The sequence below is a fragment of the Myiozetetes cayanensis genome, unplaced genomic scaffold, assembly GCF_022539395.1.
Source record: "Myiozetetes cayanensis isolate MyiCay16 unplaced genomic scaffold, myiCay2020 scf22, whole genome shotgun sequence".
Classification (NCBI taxonomy): domain Eukaryota; kingdom Metazoa; phylum Chordata; class Aves; order Passeriformes; family Tyrannidae; genus Myiozetetes; species Myiozetetes cayanensis.
The window spans coordinates 182492-202833 of record NW_026087434.1 but is presented as its reverse complement, the minus strand read 5'-3'; the positions used below and the strand labels follow the sequence as shown (position 1 = coordinate 202833).

At 49.7% G+C, this 20342-nt stretch overlaps 3 protein-coding genes across 6 annotated transcripts; 2 read left to right on the top strand and 1 right to left on the bottom strand.

Annotated features, from left to right (window-relative positions):
* The first annotated feature begins 15 nt into the window (after positions 1-15).
* LRRC45 (leucine rich repeat containing 45) lies at positions 16-11139 on the top strand. Of its 4 annotated transcripts, none has more exons than XM_050319322.1 (17): positions 16-241; positions 821-882; positions 1746-1816; positions 2139-2317; positions 2815-2943; positions 3514-3626; positions 4182-4240; positions 4343-4420; positions 5331-5466; positions 5767-5844; positions 6017-6128; positions 6301-6371; positions 7269-7361; positions 7940-8032; positions 8932-9102; positions 9195-9342; positions 9738-11139. In XM_050319322.1, the coding sequence occupies exons 1-17, from the start codon at positions 16-18 to the stop codon at positions 9932-9934; spliced, it is 2016 nt and encodes a 671-aa protein (XP_050175279.1). In that variant the 3' UTR covers positions 9935-11139. The 4 variants fall into 4 exon arrangements, with proteins under 4 accessions (XP_050175279.1, XP_050175278.1, XP_050175280.1 ...); XM_050319321.1 differs by having other exon boundaries at positions 8929-9102; XM_050319324.1 differs by lacking the exon at positions 16-241 and adding an exon at positions 1456-1550 and having other exon boundaries at positions 846-882; positions 8929-9102.
* Positions 11140-11681: 542 nt separating this feature from the next.
* RAC3 (Rac family small GTPase 3) lies at positions 11682-16778 on the top strand. The gene is made up of 6 exons (XM_050319600.1): positions 11682-11849; positions 13765-13836; positions 14094-14211; positions 14854-14916; positions 15411-15570; positions 15672-16778. Exons 1-6 carry the CDS (start codon positions 11815-11817, stop codon positions 15800-15802), a joined length of 579 nt encoding a protein of 192 aa, XP_050175557.1. The 5' UTR covers positions 11682-11814; the 3' UTR covers positions 15803-16778.
* DCXR (dicarbonyl and L-xylulose reductase) lies at positions 16769-20212 on the bottom strand. The gene is made up of 8 exons (XM_050319599.1): positions 20026-20212; positions 19851-19948; positions 19602-19756; positions 18340-18382; positions 17971-18070; positions 17734-17798; positions 17527-17644; positions 16769-17059 (listed from the first exon to the last, which is right to left on the bottom strand). The coding sequence occupies exons 1-8, from the start codon at positions 20210-20212 to the stop codon at positions 16956-16958; spliced, it is 870 nt and encodes a 289-aa protein (XP_050175556.1). The 3' UTR covers positions 16769-16955.
* Between the last annotated feature and the right edge of the window lie 130 nt (positions 20213-20342).

Genomic DNA, 20342 nt, shown 5'->3' with positions numbered 1-20342 from the left:
GGGGCGGCCGCGGCCATGGAGCGGTTCCGCCGGGAGTACGCGCGGCTGTGCGCGGCGGCGGGCGCGGCCCCGCAGGAGGCCGTGCTGCGGCGGCTGCGGGAGCCCGGCGGGGCCCGGGCCCGCCTGGACCTGACGGCGCAGAGCCTGTCGCTGCAGACGTGCGGCGCGCTGGGCCGGCTGTTGCCCGGTGCCGCGCCCTTCGCCGCGCTGGCGCTCGGCGACTGCGGCCTGAGCGAGGAAGGTGAGCGCCGGGCTCGGGCCGGGGGCGCCCCCGCCGCCCCCTCAAGCCGGGCTGGCGGGACGGGCCCGGCTCCGCGCTCTGCCGGCGGCGAGCGGGACCGGGCGGCGGGGCGGGAGGTCGCTCCTGTCTCAGGGCGGTGAGGGTGTCTGCTCTGCGACAGTGTGGGTGGTCAAGCACCCCTCGGTTCCATCCCTCTTCGAAGGCGGCTCTGCTCTCTGTTGGCCGTGGACGGACGGGACAATCCGGCTGGTTAAAGCAGCCGGCAGCGAAGGCGCTCCGGGGGCAGCACAGTCGTGGCTGTGGGGCCTCTCCAGATGTGGGCTGATCTCAGGGCTGGGTCAGGCAGGTGCACAAGCTGACGTGCAGAGAGCTCTGCCCGGACACCTCTTTGAGAATGTGCAAACAGTCTCCTGCCCCAAAAACTCAGGCTCACGCTTTCCAGCAGCAGTGGTCGTTTACCAAGTTATTCGTTTCTTGCAGCCACGTCTCCTGAGCTGGCTGTTTGACAGGACGATACACTCCCGGCTTGGGCAAAGGGCTCCACGAATGAAATGAACAACTTTTTTTTTTCCCACTCAGGTGTAAAACTTCTGTTGCATGGTCTTTGCTCCAACACCACAGTCAAATCTTTGGATCTGAAGGTGAGTCTGTTCGAATAGAATTAGGACAAAGTGGTGGACAAGGAAAAAGGAGCACGGGCTTAGTCAGAGTTAGAACTTGACAGTCCTGGTGCAGGATTGTTCAGAAAGATGCATACTTCTGTAAGGATTTTGTTCTCGAGTGATTTGTTCCTTGTGTCCTTAACACCATGTCAGAACATTCCAAAGTTACTTTGCAGATCACCTTTATCCAATTTTATTTGGTTAGTCTGTTTTGGTAGGAAGTTACAGCTATATATCTTTTGTCCGTTGCTGCTTGGTCAGATGAGGCATATATAAGGGTTTCTTTGGGTCTCTGTATTGATCAGTGAGTTACTGTTTGACTTGTGCTTCTGTAGAATTTATCCAGCTTGCCAATGCCTTTCAGCTAGCCTGAGCTTGGCACTAGGCATCTGCCTTTAGATGTGATGGTCACTCTACTGAGAGTGGCTTTCTGTCTGTATTCCTCTGACATACAGCTATCCTCTTGAATATACAGTTGCACCTTTCTCATTTATGCTAGTCCTAACTGAGCCCTTTTTATTGAAGTATATTGAAATGGTTCTGCTTATCTAGAATCACCATTTTCTGTCCCATTGTGGCCCATGATGATCCTGTGCTATCCTGTGAATTTTGCAAGCTCTCAGTCATGGTGCCTCACAAGACCAGAGGTGTGTACGCATCCCCTGTTCCTCGAGGGCTTTTAATTTTGTGGAAAGCTGACTGATACGTGAAACAAATGGTGGTTGGACCATCTTTGTCCAGCTGAAATCGGCATTACAACTGGGGTGTACCTAGTGGTGTTTGATGGGGTAGGTGGACTGGGACAGGTGTAGCCTACTCATAACCTGGGACTTCTGTTTCAGGGAAATAACCTACGAAGCATGGGAGCTGAGGCTTTGGGAAAACTTCTTAGGCAGAACAAATCCATCCGGAGGTAAAAAAAAAAATGTATCTACCTCTCTTTGTGTTATTCCTGTTAGATGGAGCACAACAGTTGAAAAAGGCTGAGGGTGGTTTTTGTTGGGGTAGGAGGAACGTCAAGTGGTACAATTTCTTGTGAGGGGTGGGAGAGGTGAAGGAGTGAGAACTGGAGGTGCCCTTTTGAAGGATGCTGGGTCCTGGCAGCATCTTGCTCTCTGAAACCAAGTCTGTTCGTGGAACTGGGTGTTTGACTGGGTACTGTGATCCACATATCATTCAAGCTCATGCGGCTGTTCATTTACTCCACGAACTCTAATCCTGTCTGATTTCCCTAGCCTAACCTTAGAGTGGAACAGCCTTGGCATGTGGGAGGAAGGCTTCTCCTTTTTCTGCCAAGGACTGGCAGCAAACAACTTTCTCCAGCGGCTGGATCTGCGCAATAACCAGATTAACCATCAAGGGGCTGGAGAGCTGGCCGTGGCACTGACACAAAACGCATGTCTTCAGGAGCTGGGTAAGAGTTCTTTGCCCACGTACATTACACATGCACACAGTCCTTAGCAGAGGAGGGAGTGTGTTCGGTCCTATCTGTAGATGCTGTTGGCATGCCTCATGACAGACTCGGAGACTTACTTCACACCTGCTTTGTCCTTATATGGAACTTTGGTGGAATTTCCTTCAGGAGACCATGGCTTTTGTTGAAAGTTCTTTCTCATCCACAGATTTTGGCTGTAGAAGGAAGGCTTGCAAGAGGCAGACTTATGTAAATTTTGAACTGTAGTGGCTTTCTGCACTTTAAAAATGATATATCTGCCTTTCCTGCTTTGTCTGTTACTTTCCCTCCCTCTCATTCATCTTGAAAGGGGAGACAGTATTCACCTGTGTTTATGCTAAGACCATCTGGGATTAGTTAGCCATGTTTGTAGATGTAAAAAGAGCATGGGTTCTCTTGGGCCTTTTGCTTTTCAGCAGATGTGTGACTACAAAGGTGAAAGTTTGCTTTGTGTGTAGATTTGCGATGGAACAATATTGGGCTTCTGGGTGGTCGAGCTTTGCTGAACTGCCTGCACAGAAACAAGACGCTGAAGAGGCTAGAGCTGGCAGGGAACAACGTTCCTGGTGACATCCTGAAAGCTGTGGGTAAGTATGATGTGTTGTACAGTAATGAATCACTAACTCCCCACTTCAGCACTTGAGAGATATAAGGCACTTGCTGCTCCAGAAGAGAGCTATTCCTCCTCTCCTCCCTTTCTCAACAGCATTTCTACAGTACCCTACATCACTTCCTCTTGTCCCTTAGTGAGAGCTGGTCAAATGGGAAGTGTCACTTTCACCAGCAAGAGCAAAAAAATAATTTGGGTTGAGTTAGTGTGCCCTGTGAATGTGAGAGAACTTGAGATTAGTTTGCCTCTGAGTAGCCAAGTTTTGATGTGGCTTGTGCAGCACATCGTGTGTTGTTGTCCTGCCCACAGCAGAGTTGAACAGCTTTCCTATTCTTGGAGTATTGATTACCCAATACACACTGCTCTCTTAGATCTCATCCCACCTTTTGGTGTAAGGTGAGAGGTCTCTATAGGGGCTGGCCTGAGAAGGGAAGCTGTCCTGGTGCTTCTTATAGCCAGGTGTCATCCTGAGTGCTGTTTCTTCCAGCAGTGTTTGCTGTTCTGTCGCTTTAGAAACTTGTGCATGCTCTCCTGCTCTCTGCATCAGAACAAGCCTTGGATCACAATCAAGACCGTGAGGCTATCCTGAGTGAGGCCCAGAACCGAGTGTACATCCTCAACAAAGAGGTTTTGAATCTGAAGGATGAGAAGAACAAGCAGGTTAGCAACCTTACGTGTTGGCAGTTCAAATAGGGCAGCTGGAATCCTTTGCTTTCCCCTTGTAGCCCCCACAGAACACTCAGTGACAGTATTATTGTGCATCTGAAGTTGCACGTGCATCTTTATGGGCAGGCACACAGCATGGTTGAGTACATCATGTCCTTCCTCTGAGCTAGGTTGACCAGGAATCAAATCAAATAGCAGTATGGGTGTGGACACACCCCTGCTGAACATATTCACTCTGGATTCTGCAGGAGTTTTGGTGACTTTTTTTTACCTATAATTCATAATTTCAGTTCTTTTGCTTCTACTTTGATATTTTCCTAGTAGTATAAACCTAGAGATCTGAGTCTGTTTTCCTTCTGGCACCACAGGGTGCAGAGTCCCTATAGCTGATAATCTCATTCAGATGTGCTAATAAATGCATCATACCTCCAGTTTGCTTCCAATAGTAGCTTGAGCTGTCTTCAGCTGTTTCTGGGAAGAGAAGCATGAGAAGTGTATGTTTTAAGCTGATGCAGTTCGTGTTCTCACTGAATTTTGCCCTGTTCACAGTTCTTGGATTTAATGGACACTGTAGACAAGCAGAAAGAAGAAAAAGCCAAGAGTGAGAGGTGGGTTGGATTTCTAAATGCTTTCTCTCTTTGATGGTAATTTCCTGGGAGAAATTACCCACCTTTTTTTTTTTCTTTCTTTTTTTTGTCTCTGAAATGCAGAATGTCCGCAGCACGAGTCAGCCAACTGCAGGAAGCATTGGATGAGCAGCACTCCATTATAAATTCACTGAAAGCCAAGTATGGAGGAGGAAAACCTTTCCCCTTGTCTATGCTATATGCACAATACTGAGCAGAGCTGCTAAGAAGGGGGATAATTCTGTAGAGTAGCTGGTTTACTGTTTTGCTTAATTCTGCAGTAATATCCAGAAATTAGGGTCAGATCACGCCTTTGAGTTGGCCACTTTAGATACTTAGCCAGCTTTTAAGTAAAATTACAGTGCATTGGCGTACGAGCAAGTGAATTACAGAGGGTGAAAAGGAAGAAAAATGATTGTGCGGATGGGATGGGGGCTTGTTCCTTGCGTGGTTTACAGCCTGGCAGGAGGCTATGCCTGCTTCCCCTGGCAGCATTCTCTGAGAACCACTGCAGATGTGGAGGAACAGTGGGGTGGAGCTTCCCGAAAGCATTGCTAGGTTGTGCAGAGTCATGCCCATGACAGGGGTTAGACTTCAAACTCTCCTGAGCCGGGCTAATTCACTTATGCCAGGTATAGGCAGTTTTATTATGCCATGCCCTGGTGTGGACATGTCCCTCTCATGGACAGAATAAGCAAATTGCTTTTGCTACTCGCGTTTACAATTCTGTCCCTAATTTTAAACAATGTTGCAGTGGTATAAAATAGCCAGCTTTGTTCTGTGAGAGTGAGCAAATTCTGGAGTGCTCGGGGCAGGGAAAATGGCTCATAGAAAACAACACAGGGAAAATGGAATGGGCACCAGAACACTGCGCCCTGAGAAGTCCCAGGTCACTTTTTGCAGACGCTGCTGAGTACAGAGGTCAGTGGTGTCCTTTTTCTAGGGGCAAAAATTGCCTTAGCATGATTTCATCCACTGCCAGATAGATGCTAGCACCTTGTACCAGATGGCGTGGAGAGCTCTCTGCAGTGTCTGCCTTGGAAAAGACTCCAGAAAGTGTTTCTCTTTATAGGCTGCAGATGACTGAAGCTGCCCTGGCTCTGTCTGAGCAGAAGGTGCACAACTTGGGAGAGCTGCTGAATGCCATGAAACAGGAACAAACCAGTGTGGCTGAGTGCCACTTTAGGGAGCTCCAGCAACAAAAGCAGGTGAGATGAAGAAGTTCTAGTTAGGTTTGAGGGCAAGGCTCCAGGTCATAAGTGGTTTGTGTAGATTTGGGAGATGCTGCAAGGGATAGAGAAGTGTGATTTTTTTTACTACTCATGGGTTAACTCAAGCCACCATGACATAAATTCTTGTGTAAATTAGATAGGCGAGTGCTTGGTGTGAAGAGGAGCCCTGGTGTTTATGGGGTAGGTTGGATTTGACTGGGTGTGGTGTTGGTTGGCATAGGTTGATGGTGCAGGAACTAAGGTGAGTACAGGTTTTTATTTTGATTTTGTTTGCAGGAAAGTGCTGATCGGGAAGGCAAGCTTTTGCATGACTTGTCTGCTGCCAGTGAGAAAAATCTGCTGCTGAGAAACCAGGTAGGAAACTAAGTCCAAGGCTGAGGAGGGGAACTTGGACAAATGTAACTTCTTCTCTGTCTATATGTTTTGTGCTTTGATCCCTGGTTCTGTCTCTATTCATCGTCCTGTACAGCCAACTTTCTCTGCTAATAGGAAAAGAAAATCCTTTTTGGTGGTCATTTTCTTGTAGGTGGATGAGTTGGAGAGGAAGTGCAAAGTTCAGCAGGATCAGCTGTTCCAGGTAAAACAAGACTTGGCCAACACAACTGCAGAGCTGAAGCTTCGGGCTGTGCAGGCTGAGGGTGAGTAGAGGAACAGAAACAGCTAGTGGATACCTATGGTTGGGATCACTGTCCATGAGTCAGTGGCACAGGACAGTCACAGAGGAAGGGCAGCAGAGTGTGTGATAAAGTATGAATACAGCCTGCATGGCAGGAGTGCCAGAATTGTGATACACCTGCTTTTAATGTGCAGAACGTCTGGAAATGGAGAAGAGAAGATTTAAACAAAGCCTTGAAGACATGGAATCCCTTCGGGTAAAAGAGGTAAGGATGGGGTTTCTGCAGCATCCCAAGGTTAGTCTTTCTTTGGTCCTGACATACAAGCACCACTGGAGGTCATTGTTTGCTGTCAGGTGCTTTTAAAAAGGTTGACAAGTTAGTGAACTCAGAGTTACTGTGGGAATAATGGGCCATTTCTTCAAGCAAAGCCTGCCTTAAGAGGTCACAAGACATTCTGCCAGCTAGTAAGATTTTGTAGCTTGCAGGAGTATGGGCCAGAGTGGCATGTGATGCTCCAAAAGAGGCTGGGAGCTGGCCCTTGTGTTAGTCTTGCTACCCACAGAGGTAGTTATGAATAAGCAGTGTTGTCCTTCTTCTGAAATACAGATGCTTTGATGGAGGAAATTGAGACATACATGCTGTACACAACAATCCTCTAACGGGGCTCAGCATGCCAGTTCTTTCCCTGTTATGTCAAGGGGGGTTGTTTCTGAGTGTGGACAGGACAAGAGACTATGATCAATTCTCTTTGCAGTGTTTATTGAGGCGTGAAATCTCTCAAAAATAAAACTACACCAATAGATTTCTCTGAAGATTTTGAAATCTTCTAAGAAAAGACACATGCCAAGAAGATTTTAGCCTCACTATAGCTGGAAAATGAATCTGTGGTGTTTTGTACCGCTTGACAATGAGAACTTGGCCTCTGTATCTTTTGTCGTGGTCTGGGAGGGATCTCTGCCTAAAAGTTCCCAGTTTCTAGATGGCAGATTGTATCTGTATTACAGTTTCCTAAGGGAGCTCTAGAGAGGTAAGAGTTTTTCTTAGGTGGTGGGTGGGTCACTGGGAGGATGCTTCTCTCTCATGAGAGATGGCCCTGCTGATACACCTGGAAATGGGAATAGTTTTCTAGCACTTGCTTAAATGGTTTCTACTGCTTTGCAGGTGGATCATATGACACAGCACATCGAGGCCAGTGAACGTTCCATGCAGGACAGGATCCAGAAGCTGGAGACCATCAGGATATCTCTGGAGGAGGTGAGAAAGGATGCTGCAGGCATGTTTGAACACTCATGTAGCAGTGCAAAGAGCAGGCTGCCAGGGGAGCTTTGTGGAGTCTTCCATTGCTGACCTCTGTAAAGATTGTCATGTGGTCTAGAGAGGAACAGAAAAGAGCAGTATACCATTTAAAATTATTTTTACCACTTTGGACTAAGAAAGGAGAAAGTTACAAGGAGAAACTTCTAAATTCAGATTGAACAGAAATAAGGATTCCATTAACACAGTGAGAGTTTTACCAAGATTTGACTTCATGAGTCAGAAGTGATCTCAAGAAGTGTAGCATATTTCTCTGTATCTGTTTTCCCAGCTACATTACCTTGCTGTGGAAAGCTTTACCTATGACTTGCCCTCATATAACTGAAATTCTCATTGAACTGTGATGGTAATCTTGGGGGAAGAAAAGGTTTGTCATCTTGGCTTGCTTTCACTGCCCATGAGTGAGAGGAAGATCTGTCATGTTGTAGCCTGCGACTGGAAGCTGCTAATGTTTTCTGGTCAGTGTTGCAGTGATGCAGCTTCTCTGTCTGGAATCATTTTCCATGCTTCTGTGGCAGGAGCTGAGCCAAGTCAAAGCAGCTGCACTTGCTGAGCGAGGCCAAGCAGAGGAGGAGTTAATAAAAGCCCGGAATCAGGCGCGCTTGGAGGAGGTGAGGATAAGACCTGTGTGTAGCCCTGCTGCTGTGCGAAAGAAGCGATCTGGCTGCCTAGCCTATGATTTAGTCTCAGGGAACTGCTGTGTAACTCCCCTCTCTGGGTTTCACTGGCCTGCAAATGGTGTGATTACTGAAGAAGGAGCCCTGAAAAGTCTGATTTGAATTGTCTCCAGTAGGAGCAGAACTGATGTGGATATTGTCAAAGCCGATTTCATTTAAGTTGCCAGCTTCTGAAGCCAACAGCCAGATGTCGATCCTTCCGTTTAATGGCAGCTTTCATGGGGTGCTCCTGTTTCTCTGGACTCAGAAAAATTTCAGGTGGCTACTGCTGCTGGACAGAAAAAAAAAAAAAAGGTCACTGTTTGAATTGAACTTAGTGAAAATGGCAATGAAGTTAATATCCTGTGAAAGAGAACAAGGAATGAAGAAAACACAAAAAAACTATCAGAATATTACTTATACATAACATCACAAAAGAAAACGCTTCACTGAGTTACAGACTTAGAAAAGCTGATGTGTGGGACCCAGCAGTTGCTTAGCTGCACACAGTGGTGCTTCAGAGCCGTCTGGGGTATGAAGGAAGTGAAGGGAGAGCATTGGTTATGAAGACTGGTGGTGGCGTCGAGTGCTTCTGCCCAGGACCTGCCTCTTTCTCAGTGAGTCAGTTGGGTGTTTCAGAGTCTCCATCAGTGTCCTCCCTGGCAAGAAGCAACACCTTGGGGTCATTCCTGACTGCAGAGGAGCAGGGCTGTGTCTTATGGCCAAGTCCCGGGCTTCTTCAGTGCCAGTTGACTCAGCCAAGGGTTCACTGTGTTAGGAACAAAAAGGGGAGAATCCCTTCACAGGACTGGAGTGAGACTGATGTTTTCATTTTCCTTTGTGTCTTACAGCAGCAACGACTAGAACACCTAAAAGAGAAGCTGCAGCTGATGACTGAGTCACGGGATGAAGCTCAGAACTGCTACCTTAAGCAAAAAGAAATGGCTGCTGAAGCCCAGGCCAGAGCCAAACAGTTGAGCCTGCATGCTGATGGACTCAGAAGGCGGCTGGAGGAACTTCAGCAGGTAATTTGGAGTGCAGTAGAGATGGTCACCACAGGGACAGAACAAGCTGCTAAAGCTATTTGGTTGTTCATGGATTTGTCTTTGTGTGTCAGGACCTGAACAGTAAGGAAGAGGAGAAAGTGACAGAAGTGAATAAGGTGAAGGTGGAATTACAGGAGCAGATTGGGCACCTGGAAGCTGAACGCACAGCACAGGATGGACTGAGAGAGAAGATTGCAGCTCTGGAAAGACAGCTGAAAGGTGATGGATCCTTTCATGCTTCTCAAATGATAATGCTGAGTTACCCTGCACTGGGCCTGGAACTGAGCTGTGCTTATAGGTAGTAACACCTGCGCTTCCTGCCTGTGCGTACACCTGTGAGTTGTACTCTCCATGCTGGTGTATTTGCAGGGATTCTTGTCCTCATTTTATAGAGACCAAGACTCAGATAACTACCCAAAGCTGCACAGCAAGCAAACTGTTTGGGTTTCCTGCGCAATGAAGTGTAACATGCTGTCTCTGCAAAACCTTTCATGCAGCTTCTCTCACGTTCTTGTTGACCATCCCACTTCAGTTGCCTGTGGCTGTGCCTGTAACATGTTCTTATTTATTCTGGGGACACCTTACTTTTGTTTACTAATGCTGCTCTTTTACAGCCTTATCAAATAATCACCGTGAAGCACTGCTGGACAAAGAGGGTGAGATCTCTCTGCTGCTGGAGAAGCTGAGAATGAAAGAGGCTGAGATCTCCAGGGTGAGGGAAGAGGAGGCCCAGCGAGCAAGTTTCTTGCAAAATGCCATCATGGCATATGTGCAGGGACCCCCCTTTGGAACCCAGAGTTCTAGGAAATGAGAGCATGGCTTAAAGGATCCAAATACCTGCTGTCAGAAGAGGGTGAGCAACTCAGATACAGCTCCTTCTTCCTAGATGGGACAGTTTTATCAGAGCGGGATGACACAAAGGCTTGCAAACACAGAAAATTGTTCTCGCTCTTCGTAAATCTTCCTCCTGACCACATAAAGGGAAGGAGGGAGCAACCATCAAGGCTCGTGGGTCTGAGTGCATGATGTGGAGCCCTTCCACTGAGCTGCCACAGTGTTTAAAGTATTTTCTGTGTCCTTTTACACAGCACCAGCCTGTCAGCACACCCTGTTGCTACTGGAGGGGGTGGTTTGTATGTTCCCTGGCAGAGTTCTTCTGCAGCATTTGTTTGGATGCCATGGCTGTTCACAGTGAAACCTGTTAAAAGGCGACAGCAGTTCACACTTTGTTCATGGGGTCCTGAAACTTCTGGAAACACCATATATTATGCATCCATTCTTTTTCACCCAGTGCTTACAGATGGAAGCAAAGTCTGACTGGGCCCTCTCTGGCTCATTTACCCTCCATGCTGTGGCTCTGGCTGTATTGGTGGGCAGTAGATTTGCGTTCAGCATAGACAGAAACAGCTGTTTAGAGGGGCTGCGGTGCAATGCTGTTCATGTCCTTGTGGGACAGCTGGGCTTTGGCTGTGGTTCAACTTCTACAACACCGACTGGCAGGGGAGGGGCCAGTGGGTGGTTAGGGATCAGCATCTGTGCTTCTTCACTGTGAACTGCAGCCCTTGGCTGAAGATGTTGCAGCCAATATGCAACAGGATTTGATTTCACTGTGACAAATGGCAAAACTGTCCTCATGGCTTCTCAGGCCCCTGAAGCTGAGTGCTGTGGCCTTACCCTGGAGAGGAGCAGTGCTTCTGTCTCAAAACAGAGGAGTCGCTTCTAAGAGCACAAAGGCAGAGAAGGTGGTTCCTCTCCTGACAGCACGAGTCCTTGCATGACCTGGAGAAAGGGAAGGGTTGCGGGAGTCTGAATTGGAGAAAGGGGCCAGCAGTCTTGAGAACCTTCTGTGCGTTCCTTCAATGAGTCTGGGGCAGGAGCAGTGATCTTGCAGTACATATTTTAGGAGACAAATGGAAAATGAGCGTTTATGTGTGGACTGGTTGGTTTGTGTTTATGATTTTTTATATTGGATTTTGCTCTGCTTTTCTAATAAAGAGCTTTTGCATTTTGCCATAAGATTGGACAATGATGAGCTGGATGTTTGGCTGATGTGGAGGGCGGGGCCGTCTGCTGTGTTACTCTCCTGAAAACCCTGCCAGCCTCTCCTGGAGCTAAAAGTCTGTTACAGGTGGATGAGCTGGGTAAGATTTTGGTTCTGGACTAAGGTAAAAGCAAAGAAGCTGGGAAGGCATTCCCTAATCACAAAGAGCGAGTCTGTAGTGAGAGCTACATCATCTGTAAGGGAAAAGCAAAGCCTGTTGTTCTAAGACAGGGCCACGACAGTGGGCACCTCCGTTCGAGGCGGAGGAAGCCAAAAGCCGTCTTCCTGCAGAACTTTAGCTGCAGCTCCTGGTGGGTGACAGTGAAATCTACACCGTAACCAGCTATCAAAGCTTCGTCCTTAAGCCGGTGGCCCCCGGTGCGGGAGGCGGCCCCGAGCAAGCCCCGCTGCGTGTTCCACAGGGCGGGGCCCGGGACCGCCGCTTCTGCCTCCCCCCGCCCGCGGCGGAGCCCCGGGGGAGGGGGCGGGGCCATTGGGCGGTGCGGGCTCGGCTCGGCTCGGCTGGACTCGGCGCGGCTCGGCTGGACTCGGCGCGGCTCGGCTGGACTCGGCTGGCCCCGCTCGGCTCGCCCCTCCCCGCCCCGCGGGCGGTCACTGCGGCGCAGTCGCGGCGCCGCCATCGCGGGCAGATGCAGGCGATCAAGTGTGTTGTGGTGGGCGACGGGTGAGTGCGGGCGGGGCTGCCCCGGCCCGCGCAGCCCCGCACGAAGCGGGCCCGGGCCTGGCGGCATGGAGGGAGGGAGGATGGAAGGGAGGGCCGCTCGGCTCCGCCCCGCTGCTCGGGAGAGCCGCTCCGGCTGCGGGAGGCCCCGCACCGGGCGGCGAGGCCCGACCCGGCCTGAATCGCCGCGGGCCTGGCTCGGGCGGGGCTGGGGCCGGCGGGGCGGGCCGAGCCGCCGTTGTGTCCCGGCGGGAGATAGGGGCCTTGCGGCGGCCCGCGCATTCCTGCCCCGCTCCCTACTTAGTTGATGAACTTGAATCTCGGTCCCCAGGCGCTCCCCAGCCTCATCGGTCTGCCTGGATAACGAACACCGTCTTCTCTTGGGTTTTACGTCTATCTCCTCGTATTTTAGGTGCCTGTAGTTCGCTGTTTTTCATTGTACATGTTTGATTCATCACAGAGTCCTCCCGAAAATCTTAGCAGGTTCCCCTCATGTGTACTTTTGTTGTTTGTTCCGAGGTGAAGTGTGTTGCTGTTTCTGATTTCATCATGTGCCCCTTGTCACCCTTTTTGCTCTTTTCTTTAGGCTCTTCCTTAATTCCTTTTTCTTAAAACACATCTGTGTGCAAGATGCAGGCATGCACTAGATTTATGGTGCTTTGTAGCTTTCCTATCTCGTTCTGCATATTTTTTCTCACATTTTCAGTTTACTTTTCTGATCACCACAGGAAGCACAGAGTTGAGGTACTGAGACTTAAATGTGAACTGGTCTTAGGCAGGGACAGGTCTTTCCCCTTTCCCAGACATGTTGCCACCTCAAATACACATTTGGGGTGAGGCCTTCCAGGTTCCAGTCTGTGGGGCCTAAAGAGGGGAGCGGGAGAAAGCCAACCACCAAAACAGCACAGCCTTCTTGTGGAGGAGAGAGTAACAACTGGGAGCACAGGATGTTGTAAATGGACTTCAGCTGAAGGTTTGCTGTCTTGTGTTTTAAGACCAAATCGACAGTGTAGACTAAGTCATCCTGGTGCATCCAAAGGACTGTGTACTCTGCTAGAGTCTCTCCCTTACTCCTGAAGTCTTTCCTTATGCCACTCTGATTACAGAATTGGGTAGGGGATATGCAACTCTGCTGGCTATTCATCTTCTTTCAGGTTCTTCACAACCAGCTTTCCCTGGCACTCATGCCTTTTCTGGAAGGTTGTCTGCAGTTCACAACTTTCTCAGTGATAAAGAAGTTGTTCACGTTGCTGGTACTCCTCCATTCTGACAACAAAGCTTTCCCTTAGGAAATGTAGAGGGATGGCTAAAGTCTGTATGCTTATGCTCTTGCCAGCCAGGCCTGACCCTTGCTACCAGCCTTCAGCAAAGCCCTGAGCTGATATTTCAGCCCTCTAAATTGATCTCTTTCCAAACTGACAGTGGTCAATTTTAAAGTTCATTTTTGTTTATGGATACTTATTGTTTTTCCTTTGTATTGATACTAAATTCCTGTATCTGAGGAGCTTGTAGAGTTCTGTGTTGTTGCATGTTTTTTCACCTGTTTACCCTTTTTTCACCTGTTTACCCATTTTGCTAGACCATTATGGATCTGTTGAGCCCAGCACACAGCCTTAATTTATTCCTTCTCTTGGTTCCTGGAACAACTCTGTTTTGCCTGGTGTCTTGCTGAGGCTGAATGGGTGGGGAAAAGGAATGGGAGAGAGCAGGGTCAGTGAGTGCTCAGGCAGGGTGCACGTTAAGAGTTCAGGCCTGGCCCCTGACAAGTAGGGAATTCCAGCCTGCCACAGGTTTGCTTTCTCACACAGTAACTTCGTACCTAACGTTGTGTTTTGGAGTGGGGCAGAAGGGTGAGTTTTACTGTCTCAGTGCTCCCTGCTGTACCCTTCTTTATTCTCCTCACTCTTATCCTCTGCAGAGCTGTTGGGAAGACCTGCTTGCTCATCAGTTACACCACAAATGCCTTTCCTGGAGAATACATCCCCACTGTGTGAGTAATAACCTTGGGCTTCAGTTGCTTTTTGATCTGTATGCGTGTGTAAAAGGTGTTTTTTAAGTGAGGAGGTAGCTGTCCCAAATCAGACTGTGATGATGCTGGGGGTGTGGCTGTGTACGTAAGGAAGGCAGACTGTCCCCACTGGAACTGTGCTGCAGTACCCTTTCCTGATTCACTGCCCCCTTGGATTTCGTATAGAGACGTGAAGGTCACCACAAAATTGTCACTGATGAGGGACTCCTCCTTGACAGGTTTGATAACTATTCTGCCAATGTGATGGTAGATGGAAAACCAGTGAACCTGGGCCTCTGGGATACAGCAGGGCAAGAGGACTATGACCGACTGCGGCCTCTTTCCTATCCACAGACGGTGAGTGCTGGGCTTGGACTGGCTTGTAACTGCTCCCTCTTGGAGATGGGGGGGCCTCCCAAGGACAGGCGTGCTTCTTTCCATTGAGGAAAGTCTAAGTTGCTGCAGCTGCATCCATAATTCTGGTGGTTTAAGAAGTATCACAGCTGATTTTCTCCAAAGAGATTGTCCTGTTCTAGTCCCTGCTTTGTAATGGTCTTTGAACAGTTTATGGGTGCCCCAGGGAGGCTCAGGTGAAAGGAATGGCATGAGACTGCTGTGCAGCTGAGCCAGTTCCATATTCCCACTCTCCCTTGGCAGGATGGCTCACTGTTGTGCTGCACTAGAAATATTTTCCTGGGTGTAGTAGTTCCTACGTAGCCATGCTGCTGGGGTGAAGCCCTTAGCACTGTTAAGATGTTTGTGCCTGCATGCTTTTAACATGCAGAGCTCAGCATTGTGAAAGAAGATGTAGTCATACACTCAAGGTCCATTCCTTTCCTCTCTGAATTAGTTTAACACCCTTAATGGGCAAGAATTTCTTAAAGCCACAGTCCTTGCTTGTGAGAGGAGGTTGTCTTCTCTCAGGATCCCTCTCCCTTCTCCCTCCATTCTCTTTAGCTGTTTGTTTCTGCACAGCTGACCCTTTTTGTTTCTGCACAGGATGTTTTCTTGATCTGCTTCTCCCTTGTGAGTCCAGCCTCCTTTGAGAATGTCAGAGCTAAGGTAAAGTATTCTCCTCCTGGGTGAAACACTGGAAGGGAAGCACAAGTGAGGTCCCGTGCCCCACCTAGCACCACACTTACAAGCCAAAAATTTCAAGCAGTCATGTCTCAGTGAGGGAAGGTCATAGTCTGCAGGTTTTAAGTGGGGCCTGCTTTTTATTCATGACATCTTTGGCTAAGTTACTGCCTTTTTGAATCTGCATCTTAATGGACGTCCTAGAAACTGTGTCCTAGAAACTAAAATGCTGTTAAGGGATGTACTGTGTGCAGAACTGATGGGTGCTGTCTGTCATGATTCTGTGTCTCAGTGTGTTCATTATTACATCTGCACCAATCTCTTTCTGCAGAGCATATTCAGGACTATAGGCAGCAGTATCGTCTGCAAGTGTTGACACCATGTCAGCTAGTAGTAAACCCCTCATTCCCAATCGTAGGAACACATCTTCATGTGGCCACTGCTGTAGCTACTTTTCTTGTCATGCCTCTCTGTTTCAGTGGTACCCTGAGGTCCGACACCATTGCCCAAATACACCTATTATCCTGGTGGGCACCAAGCTGGACTTGAGAGATGATAAGGACACCATTGAAAGGTTACGTGATAAGAAACTGGCTCCTATCACCTACCCCCAAGGCTTGGCCATGGCTCGGGAGATCGGTGAGTCTCATGTGCTGGCAGAGCTCTGTGGCATTGAGGGGTTGAGGGACAGTGTGTGGTGGTAGAACCAGAGTGGTTGAACTGGAGCTCTCTTTCCCCAGGGTCAGTAAAGTACCTTGAGTGCTCTGCCCTGACACAGAGGGGCTTGAAGACGGTCTTTGATGAAGCCATCCGGGCTGTGCTCTGCCCACCGCCCGTGAAGAAGCCTGGCAAAAAGTGCACCGTGTTTTGAGGGCTGTGGCCTCGGTGCTGGCTCAGCATGTTGTTGTCCTCTGACAGATTGCATATTAGCTGGGTGTTTCTGGAGGGGGCTGGAAGGTGTAGGGCCCTTCATCATGTACGAAGTCAGTGTTTTTTAAATGTCTCTTTGAGTTAACGTCCGTGTTGATGTGAAGGGGCAGTGGGGGCAGGAGACCAACTGGGGGGTGTACAGCCCCCAGGGAAGGTACAGTGGGGAAGGCAAGGTAGCCCCTTTGGGCAGCAGGCTGTTTTGGCTGTCCTGAACTCTAAGCTGAAAGGCCTGAGACATCTATCCTGTCCTGGAAACACCTGTTTTAAACCTGCAGGTAAAACAGGTGGTGAATATCCTGGTGGGAGTGGGGAGGGAGCTGATTTCAATGGTGCTGAAAGACAAGAGCAGCTGGGAGGGTGGTAGGGTCTCCTTGCCCAGCCTGCTGTGGCCAACAGTTAACAAACTGGTGCTCTAGCAGAACGTGCCTGAGACTGTTAAAAAAAAATCATAACCAGCCCTGAAAGGGGTCAAAGTAAAAGAGAAGCTGAAGAACTAATCATTAGGTGCTTTACTGGGTACTAGCCAAACTCTGTGAGTGAAACAGCTCTGTGCAATCAATGCATTTGCCTTTTTGTGTGTGCACACCCTAGGACAGCATGGTGCTGCTCCCCCCCATCAGTCTTTAGCCAGGCCTCCCCCCAAAATCCAGTCTCTGCAGAGCAGGGCTGGGGTTCTTGCCTCTATTTTGGTTTTTTTCTACTAAAGACAGGAAAGGAAGCAATGAGGAGCCTGCTAACTTCTTTCCCTTCCCACTGAAAGTGCAGACAGGCTCTATGGTTTTGGATGGAACAGGGAGAGCTTCTGAAGGGTTGTGGGGGGGGAAGAGGGTTGGAAGAGAGGTCCAATTTCTAATCATCATGTAGAGTGACAAGATAAAACCTTATTTGGTGCAATAAACATTCTCCATGACGACGTATTTGAGCTTTATTATATACCAGCCTTCCAAAGGTTATTTTCTGCCTCACTTCTCCTACAGGCTCCAGCCCTGCTGCCCCTCTAGCGAGACTATGTCTGTGTTATTGTTTTCTATCCAGCTTACATCTATGCAGTACCAGTATGAAAATTAAGGCTGGGGTGAAATGCAGTTGCCATCTCAGGAGACAAGGAAGCCCCCATCAACCATCAGTGAGCTGCCAGTTGTCATAGCACTCTTGCCACTCAGCAGGAAGAGAACGCTGTTTACCACATCATCCACCTCTGCAATCAAACAGAGAACATCTAATGCACACCTCAAATTGTACCAGAAAAACAAGCACCCAAAGAGGTCTGCCTTTGACCTCTACATGTGATTAGAGCAGGGAGGTATTTCTGCTTCCAAAGTGTGCTTGATGCAGTGCCCAGGACAGTGTAGCTGAGAGCTGGACATTAAAAAGTCCTTGTGATCAAAGATGCCTAGTTCACAGCAAACACCCAGTCAGATTTATGAACAATAGAGTAAGTTCATTTCACTTGTCCCAAGATGAGGCTGTAGAAGCGGGGAAGAGAAGGTTGATTCTCACCCTGTCCTCGTCGAATACTTCAGGAGTTCAGCCAAAAGGCATTCAGCAGAGCTGTGACTTTGCCCAAAAAAGCAGCAAAGTAACTCTGGCTGTTAAACGTCAGTGAGAGGGAAGGCTTTGAGACAACACAAGAGCCCAGCCTGGGAACAGACCTATCCCACTGACCTGCAAACTTTCCCAGGGGAATCCGATTAATCATGGCAGCAGATTTCTGAGGGTCACTCCAGTTAATTCTCCCCATGTCAGTCATAACCACGGTGGGGTTCACAGTGTTCACCCTAATCTGAGACCAGAAGCAACAGTCAATCTAAGCAAGCTCCTCTGAGGAAACGCTCAGGTTCAGCTTTCGCACTTTCTCTCATAGACTCCTACCTTGTGGGGTCCCAGTTCCATTGCCATTACCTTGGTCAGCATATCCAAAGCACTTTTTGTGGAACCTTTAAGGGAAGGGAAGAACAGGAGCCTTTTTAAGCGCCTAAAAAAGCACCTGCTCTGGAACACACTGGGACATTTCACTGCCCCGAACTGGGAGCTGGCAGCTTGGTGGCTGTGGGTCTTCAGCTGGTAAAAGCTCAAGAGGGACACGTGTGAAGCTGCGTGCATACTTACAGTAAACAGCGTGATCCCTCAGGGCACGCTTCGAGGCCTGGCTGGAGACATTCACAATAGCCCCTGCCACTCCCTGCTTGATCATCTGCCGAGCAACGATCTGGGAGGGGGAAGAAGAGGTAAAAAAAAGGAATGCCAGAATCTTAAGGAGAAATCTACAGTAGCCAAAAGAGCAAAACCATGTGAAGGAAGTAAGTCCTCCCTGACTCCTGCTTACAGGAGAGTCAAAGCGTGAAGGGTCTGTACATGCAGGCTGTCAGGGTGACTTTGGATTGCTTCCCTTTAGTCCTCATAGTGGACAACTGTCTGTGCTATGTACAGCAGTCACTGCTATTCATGGAGACAGCTGCAGTGGCAATTCTTCCTCACCTGGGAAACGTGAAGAACAGCCCCAAAGTTCACATCAAGAGACCTACAAATAAAATCAAATTTAAAAGTTACAGAGTGTTGTAGGCCCAACCAGACAGCTGTTTTGAGAGGCAGCAGAGGACAAATGCTGCTGGTCTCTTGGAAACACTGGTGATGCTCTAAGACACAGAAATTCCAAGCTGTCGGGCAAGCCAGGATGTTCAGGTCTGCTCTCGGCAGTGAACAGTCCATCAGCCGCAGGCAAGACGCTGCTGAGGGAGGTGCAGTTGTGCACTGGTACGTTTCCCTCAGGACTCTGTCCTTCATAAGCCTAATGGAGTTTCCTCTGACAAAGTTTAAACACTAAGCCCTTGAGGCTCAGCCAGTGGCAACTCTTAGGTCAAGCAAATCTTTCACCCAGCTCTAAAGAGCAAATCTGCTGTAAGGCAGGTAGAGGCAGCGTTTCTTCTGTTTGCCACGTTGTCCGTCCTTTGTCAGGTCAGTTCCACCGAATAGTCTCAGCAGAATCCACGCTTTTTATGTTCTAGTCGCAAACGAATCCTTTATTAGAGACTCTCAAGACATTTTTAACATAGGGACAAAGCATGACCCATCCTCTCAGAATGACGTGGACTCACACATAGCCTGTATCCTAAAGCTCGCTCCCAGACTATGGAGCTTTTCAGAGAAAAAACATCATGTTATTGTAGTAAGCAAATTTAATTTCCCACCATGACTGTTTTATGCTCCCTTACCTGCCTTTGTCTTCTCTATTTCTGAATTGTCTTAGTGATGACTGCCTTTCAGTTTCACGGGGGCCGAGTTGGAACTAGACTGGAAGCTCTGAGCTTCATGAGCAGCAAAGGCACTCTCCTCTCGTGCCCACGGGATGGCAGGTGCATCCCACCATTCCGGAGGTGACACTGCAGGTTTTGGCTACTGAGAAACAGGTGTAATACCCAGTGCTTGGTTTCCTTTTGCTATTTACAGGGGGAAAGGTGATTATGTAAGGAATGAACAGACAGTAAAGAAAAAGGACGTAGAGCATACGGAGTAACAATCAAGCAACAATCGGCATTTCTAAAAGTGTACATGTCAGCCTGTCTGGTGTCTGTGCACCAGCTGCTGTCCTTTCTTGTTGCTTCCCCTCTCAAGATCCCCCTTTCTGAAAAGTCCTGCCACCGTTTTTGACGTTCACAGCTGTGTGACGCCTTGGAGGGGGGGCAGATTCGGTCCCAGAGCCTCCCGTGGAGCCGCCGGGGAGGCCGGGGCCAGGCACTCACCGCTGCAAGGCCTCCCGCGTCACCTCCAGGAAGGGTTGCAGCTCCGCCACCGCCGCGTTGTTCACCAGCAGCTCGAAGGGCCCCGCCGTGGCCACCGCCGCCTCCGCCGCGTCCCAGTCCGCCAGGTCCAGGCAGAGGGGCTCGATGCCCGGGCACTGCGGCGAGGGCGGCCGCGTGGGTGGGAGGCCGCGTGGCAGCCAGGGGGCCCGGGGAGGCTTATCCCGGGCGGGACAGGGGGGTGGCCCGTACCTCCCGCGCGAGGCTCTCCAGGTCCGCCGCGGTTCGGCTCAGCGCGGTCACGCGGGCCCCGGCCCTGCTCAGCGCCACGGCCACGGCGCGTCCGATCCCTGCGGGGACACGGCGTCATACCCGGCTCTGCCCGGACCCCGGCCCGCCCCGACCCCCGGCCCCCAGCCCTGGCCACCTTTGCCGGCCCCAGTGACCAGGGCCCGCCGGCCGCGGAAGCTGGGATATGGCTCCATGTTGCGGGCGGACTGTGCCCGGGGCGGGCCCGCGACCGAGGAGGAGCCCAGGAGCGGGCGGACCGATAGGGCCGGGCCAGGCAGCGGGGTCCGTCCGCGCTGCCCCGGCGGAACGAAGCGCGGAGCCATCTCGGGGCTCACCCAGTAAGAGACAGGCTCGCAGAGCTGAAGCTTCTTGACTGAGTCTCACTAAAGTATCACCTTGAGCGTCCACAGCAAACCGGGCTTTTTAGCGGCTGATGAAAAAGACCTGCCTACT

What these genes read in the sequence shown, in the direction of transcription:
- LRRC45 (XM_050319321.1), top strand. Translation starts at nt 16, where the DNA reads ATGGAGCGGTTCCGCCGGGAGTACGCGCGGCTGTGCGCGGCGGCGGGC. An exon ending in AGCTCCAGCAACAAAAGCAG is followed by an intron (nt 5,467 to 5,766) that starts GTGAGATGAAGA and finishes TTTTGTTTGCAG; the next exon opens with GAAAGTGCTGATCGGGAAGG. An exon ending in TCTGGAAAGACAGCTGAAAG is followed by an intron (nt 9,343 to 9,737) that starts GTGATGGATCCT and finishes GCTCTTTTACAG; the next exon opens with CCTTATCAAATAATCACCGT.
- DCXR (XM_050319599.1), bottom strand. Translation starts at nt 20,212, where the DNA reads ATGGCTCCGCGCTTCGTTCCGCCGGGGCAGCGCGGACGGACCCCGCTG. An exon ending in TGGAGAGCCTCGCGCGGGAG is followed by an intron (nt 19,757 to 19,850) that starts GTACGGGCCACC and finishes CCCTCGCCGCAG; the next exon opens with TGCCCGGGCATCGAGCCCCT. An exon ending in CTGTTCTTCACGTTTCCCAG is followed by an intron (nt 18,071 to 18,339) that starts GTGAGGAAGAAT and finishes TCCCCCTCCCAG; the next exon opens with ATCGTTGCTCGGCAGATGAT.
- RAC3 (XM_050319600.1), top strand. Translation starts at nt 11,815, where the DNA reads ATGCAGGCGATCAAGTGTGTTGTGGTGGGCGACGG. An exon ending in GGAGAATACATCCCCACTGT is followed by an intron (nt 13,837 to 14,093) that starts GTGAGTAATAAC and finishes CCTCCTTGACAG; the next exon opens with GTTTGATAACTATTCTGCCA. An exon ending in CTCTTTCCTATCCACAGACG is followed by an intron (nt 14,212 to 14,853) that starts GTGAGTGCTGGG and finishes GTTTCTGCACAG; the next exon opens with GATGTTTTCTTGATCTGCTT.